The 16665-nt window shown below is 49.2% G+C and overlaps 1 protein-coding gene across 2 annotated transcripts in view; it reads left to right on the top strand.

The window, feature by feature from the left end:
* The window catches only part of EXOC6B (exocyst complex component 6B), a 312139-nt gene extending 299372 nt beyond the window's left edge, over window positions 1-12767 (top strand). For both annotated transcript variants that reach the window (XM_055706488.1, XM_055706484.1), the window contains exons 21-22: window positions 1762-1874; window positions 6945-12767. In XM_055706488.1, coding sequence (XP_055562463.1) covers window positions 1762-1874; window positions 6945-7071 — 240 coding nt within the window. In that variant the 3' untranslated portion in view covers window positions 7072-12767. The remainder of the gene's footprint in view (window positions 1-1761; window positions 1875-6944) is intronic.
* The last annotated feature ends 3898 nt before the right edge of the window (window positions 12768-16665 follow it).

Below are 16665 nucleotides of genomic sequence, written 5' to 3'. Positions count from 1 at the left end.
TGGTCTAACCATGCCCTTTCTGCGGCAATAACTCGTGCTGCTTTGTTTGTGGTTTGCCAGAGGCACGTTCAGCTCCCCCCAGGCCACCAGCAAGAGGATTTCAGTGCGTTGTGGGGGGATCTGATTTAGCCTGTACAACCATGCCACTTCCCCCAGCAGCCAGCAAACCCGATAGAAATGTTTTGGCCCCGCTGTGCTAGATGAAAAGAGCCTGTGAAATCATATTTAAGGTTGTCTCTTGATGGTGCCCCTTGGAAAAAACTCCTGCCAATGATGTTCAACCCGGGTTTGTAGTTAACACAATGGACCCACCGTACAAAGCCGCGCGGGACTGCGGGCTGGAAAAGCCCTCTTAGGTCTCGGCTAATCCGTCCCCCCCGCCAGCCAGGGGATTGTTCCCGACAGCTTGTTTTCTTTGCCCTGACCTACATAGTCAAAAAGAATCTTGTTGCACATTTTTGTTTTGTACCTTGAGGTCTCGGAGGAGCTAAATCCCCTTCTTGGCAGGGTGGGATGTGTTGTTAAACAGTGCTGGAGCCTCCAGGAAAACCATGGAGACGTGGGGACAATGAGCCCTCTATGGTCCTTGCTTGGCCGTGGGATGGTCCTCCTTCTCCATGCTTCAGCAGTGGGTGCTGGGACACACAGACGTGGGCGATGAAGATGTCCGTGCACTTGGCAGCCTGTCCTGCAATAGAGTGGTCACAGCAGCTCTCTGAGGCAAAAGGTTGATGGCAGGGGGGGGAATGCAGCTGCTCTTAATTAACCTGTTTTAGACGATGGAGATGAAGGCTGCACCTCATACATCCTCAGCTGTGATCTGCTGGGTGGATGGAGAGACAAGTCCTCTTAGGGGTGGGTGGGTCCTCGTGTGGGACAGACGTGGGAGCTGCTGTTTGGGTTTGAAGGAAAATAAGGATGTGAAAGGTGAGGTGGAGGAGGGCATTTAGGAAACCCGGTCTGTAGTTTGGTCATCCCTCACCTGAATCAGCTGGGAGCAATGGGGCACTGAGGGGGCCCTTTGCAGAGGTGAAGGGCTTCAGGTGCAAATTTTATGGGTCTGGAGCAGGGACCGTCACAGACAGCTGAATTAATCTGCCTTTGCCTTACCCTGCTGCCAGGGGCTTGTGGTTTCTCTTACAATTGTCTGGAAACTACCTGGGACTCCCAGTCATTCACCCAAGATGAACCCCTGAGGTCCTGAATGGGTCCCACACCTCCCCAGGGAGCTCTCATCATTAGAGATGCTTACAAAGCGCTTGGAAGATGTTGAGGTGTAGCAAGTGTGATGAAAAAACCTTGTGGCGTGCTTCAAACAATGCTGGGGGTTACTTGGGGACAGAAGAATTTTAATTGTGTGGTGACTCTGACCCCAGAAGTGCCCTCCTGCCACAGCTGCGAGCATCGGGGCGCTGGGGTTCTTTGCCATACACCTCATTGGGCTCTCTCAGTCCTCATATCCCCTGTACCACTAGTTCACCCCCAACGTGGAGATAACGTAGCAGGAATGCACTGTGGCTAAATTAATACAGCCCTACATAAATTAACATTAAATATTAATAAATTTATAATTTGATATGAATAAGTTAATAAATATTAGCAAGCTAATATTAAATAAATTAATAAAGACTACAAACCATTTTTTGTCACTAACTCTACCTGCCCAGGATCTTTTCCAGCTTTCAGATAAACCACCTGCTCTCTCACCAGCTTTTTAATATCTTGTATCTGTTTGTTTTTTCTTTCCGGTGGCTGCTTCAGCTCTTAGATCTGTTCATCCAGTGGGACTGGTCAACATATTTGGCTGACTACGGGCAACCCACGTGCAAGTATCTTCGCGTGAACCCGACGACAGCCCTCATCCTGCTGGAAAAGTGAGTGTGGGTCTGGACACCCAGGATAGTTTTCATCCCCATCTCGCTCTGGGCAAGCGCGTGTTTTAGTAGCTCATTCCATCGTGTGCAGTGCTGGGATGGAGCAGCCTGGGGAGCAGGAGGCTCCTTGTGATCCAAGGAGCAAAGATTGCCCCCCTGGGTGGACAGTGGGAGGTTAAATAGAAAAATCCTGGTTTATCCCATTAACCTGAATCCCAGGTTTTGTACCAAAATGCATTGACTTGGCTGAGAGTCTGTCTTCTTGCTTCACTTGTTCAGCAGAGTTGTCTTTGTCTTACTACAGAACTCCACTGTAAAGGTATCTCAAGCTCCTAAAATAATTTAAAATTGGGGAGCCTGCAGGTACATGTAACTTCCCTGAGTCCGTCAGTGTTGTAAGAGGCATTTGGACAGTACCCTTAATAATATGCTTGAGCTTTTGGTCAGCCCTGAAGTGGTCAGGCAATTGGATTAGATGATTGTTGTAGGACACTTCCAGCTGAAAATATTCTCACCCTCTCCCTCTCCTTTCACTCTCTTGGATCCAGGAAGAGGCTCAAGTGCTAAAAAGCCCAGCTATGGGACAGGGACGGTGCCTTGAGGTGGCTGTGTGCTCTGGGGATTGCCCTTAGCAGGGACATGTGCTTTGATAAGGCTGAATCTGAGCCTCTTTGAAGCCTGTAGCTCATATGCTTTGCACAGCTTCAGCCCAAACCCTGCAGATGCCAAGGAGTAGCGCCGGGATGTGCCGGGCAAGCACCACATGGCATCTGGAGAGCTTTGGGATCCCTCCTGAAGCACAGAGAGGCTTGTGCCAGTCCTACAAGCCAGCAGCAAGGAAGGAAAGCTCATGAGTTTGCTGCAGACCTGAGGAGTGAGATTTGCTTCACTTGTAACTCCTCTAGTATGTGGGAGAGAAGTGCCACCAGGCACCCACCCTGCCCATGGTAGGAGGTGCCCCAGCTGACCCTTTCTCTAGGTCTCACTGGGAGGATCAGCCCTACTCCTACCCCCTCTGCTAGCATCAGACCTCACAGCTGGTCTTCCAGCTGAGCTGACAGAGAAGTAACCTGCCAAAAATTATAATTAATAATTTTCCAAGCAGCTCATGCCGTGGGCACTCCACTGCTAAGACTTTTATGGAGGAGCAGGCAGGATAAGCAAACTGCAATTAGATTTAGTTAGATTTACCGTGAAATCAGACCCTGAGGAGGAATTTGAGTCATTTTTTGGAGTACCTCTCTCTATTGCTGGCAGAGTAGGAGCCAACTAGTTTAGTGTTGGGGCTCTGCTTTTAGAAGACCCACCTCTTCTGAGCTTTGGAGTCTGTATTATCTGCCGCCCACCTAATCGCACCGCCGCCTCCTCTTCTGCTAATTTCACAGCAACTCATGACATCCAGGTGTTATCAGTATGGTACACAGACTAAACTTAGGTAGCTACCGTGTGTAAAGCACTTTTATACATTACAACAATGTTTTTATATACGTATTTATAAGTGTTGTGGAATAAGCTGTGTTATTCGCAACGTATTCACAACCCGACATCCATGATGCAAATGTGTGAGGTATATTGAGAACTATCAGTAAAATGGTAAAATAAAGAGCTGTCAGGTATCTGAGAGCTGGGACATGAGGCAGCTGGAAGAGCTAGGGAATTGGAAGCAGGCAGTGAGCTGGGAGCTGTGGCAGTTGCTGGGAATGCAGTAGGACAGGAGGGCAGCTCCATGCTCCTGGCCTTTCCCCAGGTAGTACTCGAGCATGCAGCATCCATGCTCAGTGGTGGTATTAAAAAGCCACAAACCCCAGCTCGGCTTGCCAGCCTTCTCTCCAAAAGGGATCTCATTTCAAGGCCCATCTTCATGTATCCAGTTTGCTTTCTGGAGGCAGCCCCAGTGGTGTCACCAGGTTGGCACTTGCACCTCCTGCATCCTTGTGGCGTGGCATCACTGGCATGGCATCACCTGCATGCTCCCGTGGGCTCTGCCCTCTCCCCGCTCAGGCTTCAGGCCCTCTGGGGATTCTCTGTGAGTCATCCACCAGCTCCCCCAAGACTCTGCACTTACCTGGCCATAGCTTCAGGCACATCTGCTCCCCTCCACACTCCGAGCCCACCTCTCCAGCCCTCTCCCTAGGCAGCCAAGCTTTGCCGACAAGGCGACGTGAAATTCTGATCCGCTGGTTCATTTTGTAACCTGTTTTCATCATTATCTCTTTTCCTAATCACACATCTCTCATAGGATATCACGAGTGTAAGTATGCTGCTTGCTTGGGCTTTTACCCTCACCTTGCAGTGACTTTATTGTTTGATTTAAATGGAGCACTAAATGATCTAAATGCAAGCTGTCTTTGAAACGGTTCCCTCCGGTAACTTTATCGTCTCAAATGCACTAATTAGAGCTAAAAGAGGAGCTTTTACTCTGTTGCTTTTTTTTCTTATAGATTAATTTAAACAAAGCTTGTCTCTATTGAAGGTGGTGTTTGTTGACAGGAGTGGGGACAGCGCTGAGCTCTCTCTTTCCCTTCTCTTACTTTTAATTTTTGCACTAACGCACAGGGACCACATTACAAACCTAGGCTTGGTTGTCACAGGGCTCTGCAGGCACACACTCTAAAGAAATAAAAGCATCAATCCTCCAAAGAGCTGCTTAGCTGCTCAGAAGCATTGCCTCCCTCTTTCAGACCTGATAATTCGTGATCTTTGGATGCACCGCTTGATCTGGGATGGGGTGCTTCCTATAGCCGAATGCTGGAACTGAAACAGGCTGGCGTTTCTGAATGCCTTTGACACCAACCACAATGTGTCGACTCAGTGTCCGTCTGCAGGGCTGCGATGGCAGAACCAGAGCTGGCGTGGGCTCCCTGAGCAGATCTGCAAGCTCAGCCTCTCCCAAGGATGCCATTCCCAAGGATGCCTGGTCCCTGACACAGCACAACCCGAATTCTGCAGGATTTTGTCCCCTGTAGGCAACTTAGTTCGTTAATACTTAATAACTTAGTGCCTCTACCTTCAAGTGATGCCTGGAGGTACCAACAGCTCCCGTCCCTCCCAGACACTGGTCCTCCCTTTAACAGATCCACCTGCATGGGTTTGTTATGGGATCAGCGCTCCGACTGTAATGCTTTTCCTGATCCGGTAGCTTTATTCATGCAACGCCTTTCTAATCGTTCAAACAGACATGAAGCTTTTCTTGCATACAGCATGCATTACTTCATAAATATTTCATGGACCTGAACAGCTCCCATGGGACTGGAGATGGCTTCGAGGATGCCCAGGATGAGGGGGCTCTTAGGGCAGAGGACGCTTTGCTGTAAATTCCCCATGCGTTACCTGGGGGTAACTGCAGCAGGCAGTGATGGAGAGTGATGGGTACAGCGCTGGGTGGAGGTTTCTGAAGGTACAGGTTTATTTCCAGTGCCTCTGATGTCCCCATATAGCCTGTGAAAGGCAAACAGAGCTCTCAGCCCTCCTGGTAAAGTGCTTTGAGACCTGCTGGAGCTGTATAGTGATGCTGGAGCTGTCCTGTGGGAGGATGCTTGTTTCCAAAATTCATGATGCTGGGACACCTCTAACCTGTGCGACTCAAAAACACTGCTTCCCATCGGTGCGATCGCTCCCTGGTTCTTGCAGCAGAGCAGCTGGCAACCTACTTAGGTTAAAAAAAAATAGAGAAAGAAAAAAAATACTTATTTTGCTGAATAAAAGTGCTCCAAGCTATCTTGTTACTGTTGGGAAAGCAGCTCGATTATAATCCTGTGTCTTTGGGCACTTATAACTTCAGCAAATTAGCCTTTGGGATAAAGTTGTTATCCTTGTTTCCAGTTCCAAGCTGGATGGTTTTGGGCACATTTCAGATTCCCATTGGCTCTTTTTAGGAAGATTGAAGCGTGAAAAAACTTAGATTTATTTTTTTTTAATCAGCTAAATAAGTTTCAAGTTGTTTGATTTGTACTGTTAACTCAAAACTTCCCCTGTTTGATAAAGTGCCAACTTCCCAGGGACTGTCAGCACTGTGTCCCGTCACTTTAATGCTTCATTTAGGTCCCCAGAGCCGAAAACACAGGTTTATTATCTCGTCCAACACCATCAGCCTCTGCCAGATCTGATTTACGGAGAAAATCATTTACAAATTGTGGTGTTACAGAAGAGCGGTGCCGGCTGAAAAGCAGCAGTTGGATGTTGGGAGCCTGATACCTTCAGGAGCTGTTGAAGGGTTGCCCCTTGTTGGGGTGGTTTCCCTTCCCAGCACATGCCCTGCCTGCCTAAAGCTCACGCTTGGAGCGTGCACTGAGACCTTGTCCCCCCCTGAAATATGCATCCGCAAATGCAAGCATGCATGAACCCCCAGCTTTGCATGACAGAGAGAGATGGAGCTGCACCAGCTTCGCCTTCAGGTCCCATCCCACCACCCGTGCTTCTTGTCTCCAGCTTTTTGGAGACCTCATGGAGACCAGTGCGCTACTTCATGTAATTTTAAAAGAAGTACAAATCTCAGGAAGATTTGTAAATTGAGAAAACCAGTGCTGGATTCCTTCCCTTAATATAAATTATACTATATAATATTGTATAGTATTTTTAAGTTCACAACTCCGAACCTTTCTGGCTGCCCCAAAAGCTGCATCTCTTGTCTGCATGCAATGCACCATTTCAAGTAAGAAGCTGTAATGCTGTGGATTTGATGCTAATTTTTTATTTCCTCCTAATATTGCAGTGTTGTCATTTACCACTTCGGAAGCTGACATGGGGATGTAGTGAAAGGTGTTTGGAAGGGGAGAATGAGAGACTTTATGGTTTTCATGCGTTTTGGCATTCAAGATAGACCCTATGGTGACATTGATTGGGATTTGCAGGGTTTAAAGCAGAAATGGAAACTGTGTAAAACCTGCACATGGCTTAGTATGCCCATCTTTACACAAAAAGGTGATAAAAACTGGGGTAGAACCTTTAGATGCAGTCCCATCCTCTAGCAGAGCCTGAGTATGGGCACTTCACTGTGTGATTCCGTCATGGGGCTTGGGTGCAGCGTTGAGCAGTGATACCTGTGCCATAACCTCTTTCTGCTCTGTGCAGGATGAGAGACACGAGCAGAAAAAACAACGTTTTTGCCCAGTTTCGGAAAAACGAGAGGGACAAGCAGAAGCTGATAGACACCGTGGCCAAGCAGCTCCGCAGCCTGATCAACAGCCATCACTCGTGAGGGACTCGGGGACCTCCTGCCCACGCCGGTCCCTGCGCCACAGCCTTCCACATGCCTGGACTTGGGATTCTTGTTCAAAGAGATTATATGTATTTTTTTATTCACCTGTATAGTATTCATGAAACCTGCCCTGATGACAAAATGTTCCTTGTTAAACAATCCCGGGGAAGATAGGTGGCACTGCTCGTGAAGGTGGTGTCAGGAGTCTCCTATTATAAACTTCTATTTTCAGGGGTTTATAAAGTGATGGTAAATCTTGAAGCCTGAGAGAGAAGTTCACAGAGTTCACACCCAGATATTATTTTTTTTTTAATAAGCCAAATTTAAAGAATTATCTGACTTCCTTTTGTTAACTTATTCACTTGCAGAACAAATGAAAACAAAAAATATAGGGAGGAGTCATGGTTTCAGGTTCTTCTCATGGGTTCCGGTAAAAGGAGCACGTTTAGAAAGAGGGTCACCTGTTAGCGTGTCTGGCCAGCTTGCATATTGGATTTTGGTAGGAAAAGAGGCAAACTCATTTCCCCAGCTTTTCTCCTCTTTTTTACCTCTGGGGACTGATTTCCACCTTAGGCTGCAGATTGCTGGAGCTGCAACCCTTTCCCGCATGTCTGTAATCAGCGTAGCCACCCCCTGAGCTTCATCTCTAGGACCTGCTGGTGTCTTTTGGACCTGCACTGAATGTAGAAGGGCTTTGAGACCTGCCTCATTAATTAAATTTGAGAAGGGAGAACCAGAAGGTGATCTGGCAGGGTGTCCTGCGGCACTGGGGGTCTGGTGCTGGGGTGCTGTGGCTCACATCCAGCACGGTTGGGTTGGGAGAAGAGGGATGCTCAGCAGGGACGGTGCAAAGGCAGGCTGGGCTCTGCCAGTGTCCAGGGCTCTCAGTTCAGGGTTTTTTTCCTCTCTGCATCGCTTTTCCATGCTGGTGTCCTATCTTTCCTCTCCTGACACTGTGCGGTGGGGTAAAGTCCCTCTGCTTCCTGCGAGCGCCCTGGCTTGAGGAGCAGCCCTGCAAACTCACCACCAGCCAGGACCCAGAGTGGGAACCTCCTGAAGGTCCCTGAAGCAGAGGTGGCTGGAGATGCCCCATGGAGCAGCATCGCTCAGCTCCCCCCAGCTTAGAAGTGCCTACGGACAAAATTCCCCTCTGCTCTGAAGGTGCCCAGACATCCTCTGCTCAAATCAAGACAGCCTTTGAGGAGGATGGGAACACTACCAACAGGACTTTAATCCCAGGGTTCAGGTTACAGAGAGAGGGGGCTTTCGCCATTATCTTCTCGTTTCCCTTTTTACTCTAATTACTGCAAGTGAAAGCTTACCCAGCTGGTTCCCCCACCTCCCAAACCCTGACATTAAAGGGAATTAAAATCTTCCTGGTGGATGTTACAGCTCTGGCAGTGCTGCTTCAGCACGGGCAACATCTCCTACCCTGGTCTGAAGGCGGTGGGTGCTCAGCCCTCAGACTGCTCCTGGACATGGAAGGGTGCTTTGCTGACCTGCAGAGCAAGGTTCCTTCTCCTTCCACTCCCTCAGTGCAGACTCCTGAAGCTATGGAGGGACAGGACTTGTTCGCACGTCACCACATGGCATTTCCAGAAGGGCAGCAGCATTTTGTGGGTGCATTCAGTCCCTGTGCTCTATGACTACGTGCACTTTTTGCTGAGGGGGACTCTTCTGACCCTCAAGCTCTGGATGCATGAAGGGGGTGGTGCTTTGTCTTCCCTCCTTGTTCCTCAGCAATACTGGTTTTTTGTTTGTTTTCTTTTTGATAAGGGTACGTGTTACTTAACCCTGAAAATAAATAGGCATGTTATCAGCAATGACCTTCTGGGCTGTTGTCCTGGCCCAGCGGTCTCCAGCCATGAAGACCAGTGGATTATTTTCATTAAGAGGGAAGAACCAAACCTGGCCGTACGGTTCCTTGCTTTTGAGGGGGATCAGAAGTTACTTTCTTCTTAATGCCTCTTTGAAGTATATGTAAGAAGGATGGAGGGGAAAAGAAGCAGCTGAACGAAAGTTGGTGTTAGCATGGCCAGAAATGGATCATCTTTGTAGATACATCTACATATGACCCAGCGAAGGCTTTCAGAGGGACAGGTGAAATGAACTTCAGCCCATTCCCTGCTGGTGACCTCTTTCTTGCTGTCCGAAATGAGGGACCTGAGCGTGAACCAGGCTGGAGGCTTCACCATGACCCCTGTGAGCCCCTGGCGATCCCCAGCTTGATCTTGGCATCCCAAATCCTGCAGAACGGAGAAGAAAAAAATTCCCAGCATGCTGGACTCCGATAGAAAACTCTTCCTCGCCACATTGCCAGGGAAGGGAAGCAGATGGGCCCTTATAGTCCTGGCACCAATGGGAGAGCCCTCAGCCCTCCAGCCAAGACGTGTCCCATGAGCCGCAAGACCACAGTGCACTTTTATTCCTCCTCCCCATCCCTCGGCAATGCCACCATGGGAGAGATGTGGGGACAAGAGTGCAAAGGGGTTGTGAAAGCAGGTGGGATCAGCTGGTTCAAGTATCAGACCTGAGCTTCTACCCAGAGGATGGAGACTAAGACAAAATCCCAGCTACCCAATAGTGACAGTAACAGGGGAAGCTTCTGTCCACAGGGTGCTTCGGTTAAGGGCCATTAAATGGTAACAAGCACTTTAAAATCCTTCAAATCAAGCTGCTACAGATGCTAGCAATGGCATCACTGAGCATCAGCAAGCATGACAAATAAGGCACTCCAGCATTTCCAGATTTTATTAGTGGGAGTATAGACTGTCAAACACTATTTTTAATCACTTTTGTCAGCTGCTGGCTTTGCTGCCAGGTGAAGGCGCTGCTTTGAAGCCGGGATGATTTTTCTCTCCTCTGTGCCAAGTGCGGGATGAAGGGAGGAGGAGCAGGCACCGCCAGGCAGCATCACCTCCTGTCCCCGAGACACAGGGAAGGGGCTTTGGGCTGCTGTTGGTGTGAGCCGAAAAAAGCATCCAGCTCCTGCTGCTGCCTTGAAACTCCTTCCCCCCCTCCCCTCCCCCCCTTTCCCAGGGGTGACCCCTGTATTGCATTGCACAAGGTATACCTGCATAAAAACCCCAAAGCAGCTGGGTCTTGGGGCAAGACCTTGTTTCAAATGCTCCAGACAGCTCCCAGCCTTCCCCATCCCACATCCTGGCTCTCTTTCCCGTCGTCTCCACCGAGCTTTAGTTAAAAGAGGAGTGACACGGCATTACCATGTTTGCCCGGGGTGGATTTCCTTGCTCCTTTAAGCTCTGCTTGGAGAGGCCGGGATTGGGATCCTGCAAACTGGCTTCTGGTGCTCAGAACTTGCTGCTGGGAAAGTCAGACTCGGCCAAGGCAGAGATGCAGCGAGTTTCTGATTTCGGGAGGTCAAGCACCTAACCGCAAGTCACAGACCGGGATAAAAAATGGCATTTTGGTGCTCTGGTCCTAATTAACTTTTTGTTCTGAGAGATGCAGTTCCATCCCTTCAAAATAAAATTAATCTTTTAAACAGATTGCTTAAAAAGCCCTGGAAGACATTTAAAATCCCCTCTAAATCTCTCGCTAATGATTGGTATCCTCCAATACGGATGGTATTGCTTAGAAGGGAAAGGTTGTTGCTATAAATTTATAAAGGGGATGGGAAACAGGGGCAGAACCCGCTGCTATAATTGAAGATTTGCAACCCCTAAAACAAGTAATGCTGCTATTAACACCTCCATGTACATACATTGAACCTTCTTTAGTTATTTTTTAAGCAGTGGCTGTAGAAAAAGCTGGGTTATCCTCCACATTTTCCCTGACCCAGCCAACATATTTCAGCACCAGTGGGAAAAAACAAACAAACCAAAACCCAAAAAAGACAAGTTTGGCTTCCTGAGAAGCATCTGCACATCTTATCTTCTGTGTAATCTTCAGGGGTTGTGCAGGCAGCCCAGGGGTTGGGAATAATTTTATATAAGGTCTCTAAAGTGCTAACTTACAGCCCAAACCGTACCTATACATGAGGGGGATGGCTTCTGTTAGACATCAGCGCGTGTGCATGTGTGTGAGACAGAGGAGGAGGAGGTTTTTTCTGGGTTTTTTTTGTTGGTTGGTTTTGGGGTTTTGGTTGTTTTTTGGTTGTTTTTTTTTATTCCTAGGGCTGGAGTTCAAGTCAGATGCTCTTAGTGATTTTGCATTGTTCTACATCCAACCGCAACTCCAGGCTCTGATGACAGGGGGAGAAGCTGGCTGATGCTTTGTTTGAGGGGCTGTTTTGGTTTTGTTTTCTTAAAAATTGGCTGCTTTTGTGCTGCTGCAAGAATGGATGTTTGGGCAGAAGGCGTGGGCGTTTGCATGCCGGCCCCAGACTGTTTGCAAGATGCTGGGAGGCAGCGTGGAAAGCGGAGGCTGAGATGGAGTCGGGGCCAGCCCGGTGGCATTGGCTGCTGTCGGCACCTCCTGTACTGAAGCCGTTTTTAGGGTAAAAATCCTTTACCCCCTGAGGTAGCAATGATGGGAAGTGGCAGGTGAGGGAGGTTTGTGATAGGTGTGCCTCCAGCATCCCTTCAAACCAGTATTCAAACCCCAGGCAGAGAAGTCTTTGCCCTTGGTTGTTTCCTACCTCTCCATCACACCTCCATTTGGCTTTTCCTTTTGATTCTGAATTGGGTTTGGTGGGTTTTTTAGACTGTCAAATGGTTTGGAGCATCGAACCAGCCTCCCACGCTCCAGCTGGGTGCATGTCCCATTCCCTGGTGCCGCGGGGCTGCTGGGGTCTCTGTGCCCCATTTCCTCTGGTTCCGTGATGCCCAGAGACCCAGTGTGCGTGTGTCCCCACTAGCACGACTTGTGTTAATCACACCGCTGGGGAGCTGGAAGGGAACACAACTGACAAATAAATCTCATCCCAAATGACTTCAAGATGGGCCCATCTCTGCTGTCAACTGGGAAAGTTGTGTGTTTGAGGGAAGCGATCCAAATACACCATGCTGTGGGTGGGGTTCACCCCAAAAACACCAAAGGGAGAGGGGGAGCTCAGCCTGTGATCTGGGGACCGGGTTGATTTGCTTCCCCTCCAAAGCTGCTGCTGCTGCTGCTGGGGTCTCAAGCCCATCCCTTGCCCCTGGGGCCGCGCTGGGTCCTCGGGGCCAGGCTGGGGGAACTTTGGCCGGAGGGAGCATCCATCCCACCTGCAGCTCCTCTGACTTGGGGGCAGCACCCCAAAACCTCCGTGGGCAGCTCAGGGTCAGGCTTCTGGAATCCAGGCTGCACCGAGTTGTTTTCTGCCTTGGCTCATCCCTCTTGATTTTATTTTGACATAAAAACACACCCACACCCCAGTCCCCATCCCTCCCTGTCCACTGGCTGCTTGTGTTGCCTTTTCTCTTTTTTTCGGGGGGGAGGGTGGGGGTGGGTGGGGAAAGGATGTGATTTGGTAAACTAATGTGGTGAAAACAGCTTTTTTTGCACAAGTCGTTGCACAATAAGGGGAAAATTTAGTAAATTAGGTTTAACTTTAAAGGGAACTTTTTTTTTTTTCCTTAAAACTTACTAGCAGAGCTACTGATTAAAAGAAAAAGAAAAAGAGATGGACTGATTAAAAAATGGACTGCATGGTTTACAAGTTAAATTGCGTTAGAAATTAGCATGTTGATTTCAACTGTACATTTATCCTATTGTAACTTCTATTAAACAATACAGCATAACTGTTTAAATAAGTGCCGGTGCTCGCTGTGGCTGTGTGCATCACTGTGAAGGCACTGCCTTTGCCTTCACCTCGCCGGAAAAAAAAAAATCCTAATTACCATAAAAGACAATATTCAAACATCTCTTTTGTACCACCAGCAAAGATTTGCTGCTTAAACACCCTGATTTACAGATTGTCCCATGGGGAGACGACCCTTTAACGACCGCTGCCTCCCGCACCCCGTGTTGCATTGCCATGCTGTGAGCTAAAGCCAAGTTTTGCCTAATTTGGTGGCTATTTTAATTGGTTTCTATCATAAACAAGCATGATTAAACCCAAGCCTGGTGTTTTAAGAAGTAGCCGCCTTGCTCTTGTTGATTACATCTAGGTTTGCAGATGGGGAAAGTAATCCCGAGTAGGAATTAAGGCTCTGGAGGGCAGAGCAGAGATAATAGGCAGTTCATCGAGGCAGAGACGCGGAGCTGCATTAGCTTTCTATGGGAAATCTTTTTGCCCGCTCACATTGCATGTTTTCTTTCATGGTATTTATCATCCTTTGCAATTTGATTATTATATTAGCATGTTGGTCTTTTTCTTTTTTTCTTTTCTTTTTTTTCTTTTTTCCCTGGCCCTAACTGCATTAGGGTATTAGATTCCCCAAATACCTCCCAGCCTTGGAACTGAACGTGCAGTAGACTTTGGTTTCTATAAGATGTTTGACTTGGTACCACATGGCACGTTGATTAGGAAATTAAAATGATATAAAATCAACATGACACATGCTAATTAAAAACTGGCTAACTGGGATGTCTCCGCGTGTAATCCTAAACAGAGGCACAGCACTGGGGCATCTCCATGGGGTCAGGTGATGCTGAGCGTGCCAGGCTGGGGGGGACGTGGAGGTCCTGCCCCCCTGGTAGGGGTGATGGGGAGGTCTGGTGGAAGGGCTCAGGCAGATGATGTGGTACAGTGTGTAGGAGTGAAGGATTTAGGGAATGTTCATGGGTTGGGGGACTCCCTCGTGGAAGGCAGCAGCTGTGTTAAAGGATCCTGAATGGACTGTATTGCATGAATTTCTCTAAAACCCTTTTTAAGCTATGTATCCCTTTTGGTTTCTGTCACTTGCTGGGGCAGGGAGTCCCGTGTGTTAGTTCAGTGGAGTGGAGAGGGAAAGTGCTCCCTGGTGCCTGATTTTAACCAAACCCCTGCTAAGGGTGTTTGCATGGGCACATGGAGCAGAAGAGGATAAAAGGAGAATGGGAACACACCAAATTTAATCTGTTCAGCTCTGAGTATTCTTGGGTGCTACCTGTTAATTGCAATCATGAACAAAGGGGAAAGTGCCATCTCCTCCAACTGCAGGTCCAGGTGGGACCCCAAAAATGCATGAAGTCCCCCAAGCTCGGCCAGCCCACCCTGTGACCCAGCAGCCGGCACAGCACCATGGGTTGGCCTGATGTCTGCTCCCACAGGGCAGCTCTGTGTAAGGTGCCTGGGTGAAGGACTTCAGCGCTGGCCCCTGCCCCCTTGGTTTGGTTTATTTTGAGTGCTGAGCCATGCTAAGAGCAGACCAGATGCTCCAGGCTCAGGACCGTGCTACAGGGGATGCGCAGCCCCAGGTGGGAGAGCTGGAGATGTTCTACATGGCTGCGGTGGGAGATGGTGGGCAGAGATCTCCTTGGACCATCCCAGCCAGTGGATCAGTGAGCTGCAGCCACAGGTACATTTTGGGGTGCAGATGCAGGATGCTGCAGCACACAGTGATGTTACACCAAAGACTGGGTGATACGGTGTGTGTGGGCTCTGTCTGCACCTAAAACAGTGCCAAAGCAGGGTCAAACCTCACTGCAGCTGAGTGGCACAGCAGAGCCACTTGGTTGTCCCCATGCCACCAAGACTTTGACCCCAGGTGTCCTCAGGACTTCTTGTGACACACACACACACAGAGACACACACAGAGACACACACAGAACACAGACACACACAGACACACACAGACAGACACCCCCCCACCCCCCCCCCACCCCCCATCCCATGCAGAGGGCTGCCAGAGCAGCGAGCCTGTTGTCCCACCCCTAGGAACATGTTGCAAGCCCAGTGTTGGAGGATGATGCCAGGTGCAGCCTCATCCATCCAACAAGCGGTTCCAAGAGCAAACCATCCCCAGGAACATGCCCAGGCACCCCTGGAGAAGAGCAAGTTGGGACGGTGCAGCCAAGGGGGTGAGACACGACCCCACACCTCCACTCACACCCTGGCCTCATACCATGTCGCTGGCTAGGTGCAGGCAGTGTGCCCTGAGCCCTTGGGTCGCTTCTTTTGGTTGTCCATGCCTTGCTTTTCTCATCTTTAAAATAAGAATTTCTCATTTTGATGTCTTCTGTGGGGTACTGAGTTTCTATGCGGGGATTTAACATCTCTGTGCGATGGCTCGCTGTGTTACGTTTCCTGCACAGAGGGGATGAAGGCCAAGTGGCAAGTCTAGCTGGGTTATCGCCATCGGCATTGCTTTGTGGGGTCTGCAGGACACCACAAGGAAGAAGATCCAGCACAGCTGTAACATGCTTGGACCTAGAGATGCTCCCACCCTCTCCAGTGGGACAGGACCTCTGGAGATCTCTAAGGCCAGTTTCCTGCTCCAGGCAGGACTGTTGCTAATGCTAGATCGGGTTGGCTGTGGCTTTATATGACTGAGCCTTGAAAAACTCCAAGGGTGGACATCTCCCACCTCTGGTGGCCTGTCCCAGGGCTGCGCCACCCTCCTAAGCGGAGACTTTCCTACTGTCTAATCTGAACACAGCTCTGAGAGCATGGTTTGCTGTGCTCGCAAGGGCGGTAACTGTGGGCTTATGGTCACCCTGGTTATCACTGTTACCACTAGGTCTGGTCTGACAGAGCTGATACTCAACCACCTCGTTCCCACTTTGTGACTGCTTTCTACGGTGACACCAGGCAGCTGATGGGACCAGGGGTGCTAAGCGTGCAGACTGATGACTGTCCTGTATGTGGGACATGACAACATAGCAAGCCCACAGCTTGATGCTTCCGTCTTCCAGTCCCAAGCTCTTACTCTGTCCCATGGCAGCTCCATTCCTGGGGCTGCTGAAGCTGGCGCCCTTAAGGAGGAAAATCCCATGGGCTGGAGACAGGCTCATCTGACAACTCCACTTTCCTGCAACCTCAGCCAATCTCATCAAGGAAGGAGGTTAAGAGGTAAATCAAGGTGAAGGCAAGAAGGGACAGAGACAGGAGGAAATAAATGCTCAGGAATATCTGTTGAAAATATTTGTCTCGCCTGCCTCGAAGAAAATAAGGAGGAAAAAACCTCCCTGCTTGTGGTTGCTTGTGGGTTTGGGATTCAACTCTTTGCAAAACAGCTATAGCAAACGCGGGTGATCGCTGAACTCTGAGTCAGGGTGGTGGCTGAAGGCAGGAGACAGCAAGGAAGCCAAAAGCTTCCCGACCAGCCCCCAGATTCATTAAGCACCAGATACTGATGGCCCAGACATCCCCTTCTCTTCACTGGCTCCAAAGGTTGATTAGGTCGGATGTAGGTCCCTGGACACAGGCAGGGGAATACTGCCCAAAACAGCTGGGCTCACATCAGACCCCAAAGCCTCTGTCTGGGGATCTACATCTTGGAGGTGTTGGCTGATCTCATCGGGTCCTGTGGTGTTAAACTGATGTCAGTCATGTTGAAATTCCCCCTTGGAACAAGTGAGGATTTTGTTTCCAGACACCTATTTGGAAGCCTTTCCAGCATCTCACTTCTCAGATACTTGAAAGTCTCTGTCCCATGTCCTGCCAATGTTTATCTAAAACCAGTTTGCACTTGCTTTTATGTCAGCTCTTGTTCTTCAACTTTATTAGCTCTTTCCCCACCTTGTGTTGTCTCTTTTGGTGTGTGTAGAGAGAGAAATCAGTCTGTC

This window comes from Falco cherrug, chromosome 1, assembly GCF_023634085.1.
Source record: "Falco cherrug isolate bFalChe1 chromosome 1, bFalChe1.pri, whole genome shotgun sequence".
Lineage (NCBI taxonomy): Eukaryota > Metazoa > Chordata > Aves > Falconiformes > Falconidae > Falco > Falco cherrug.
This window is presented reverse-complemented; position numbering and strand designations above follow the sequence as displayed.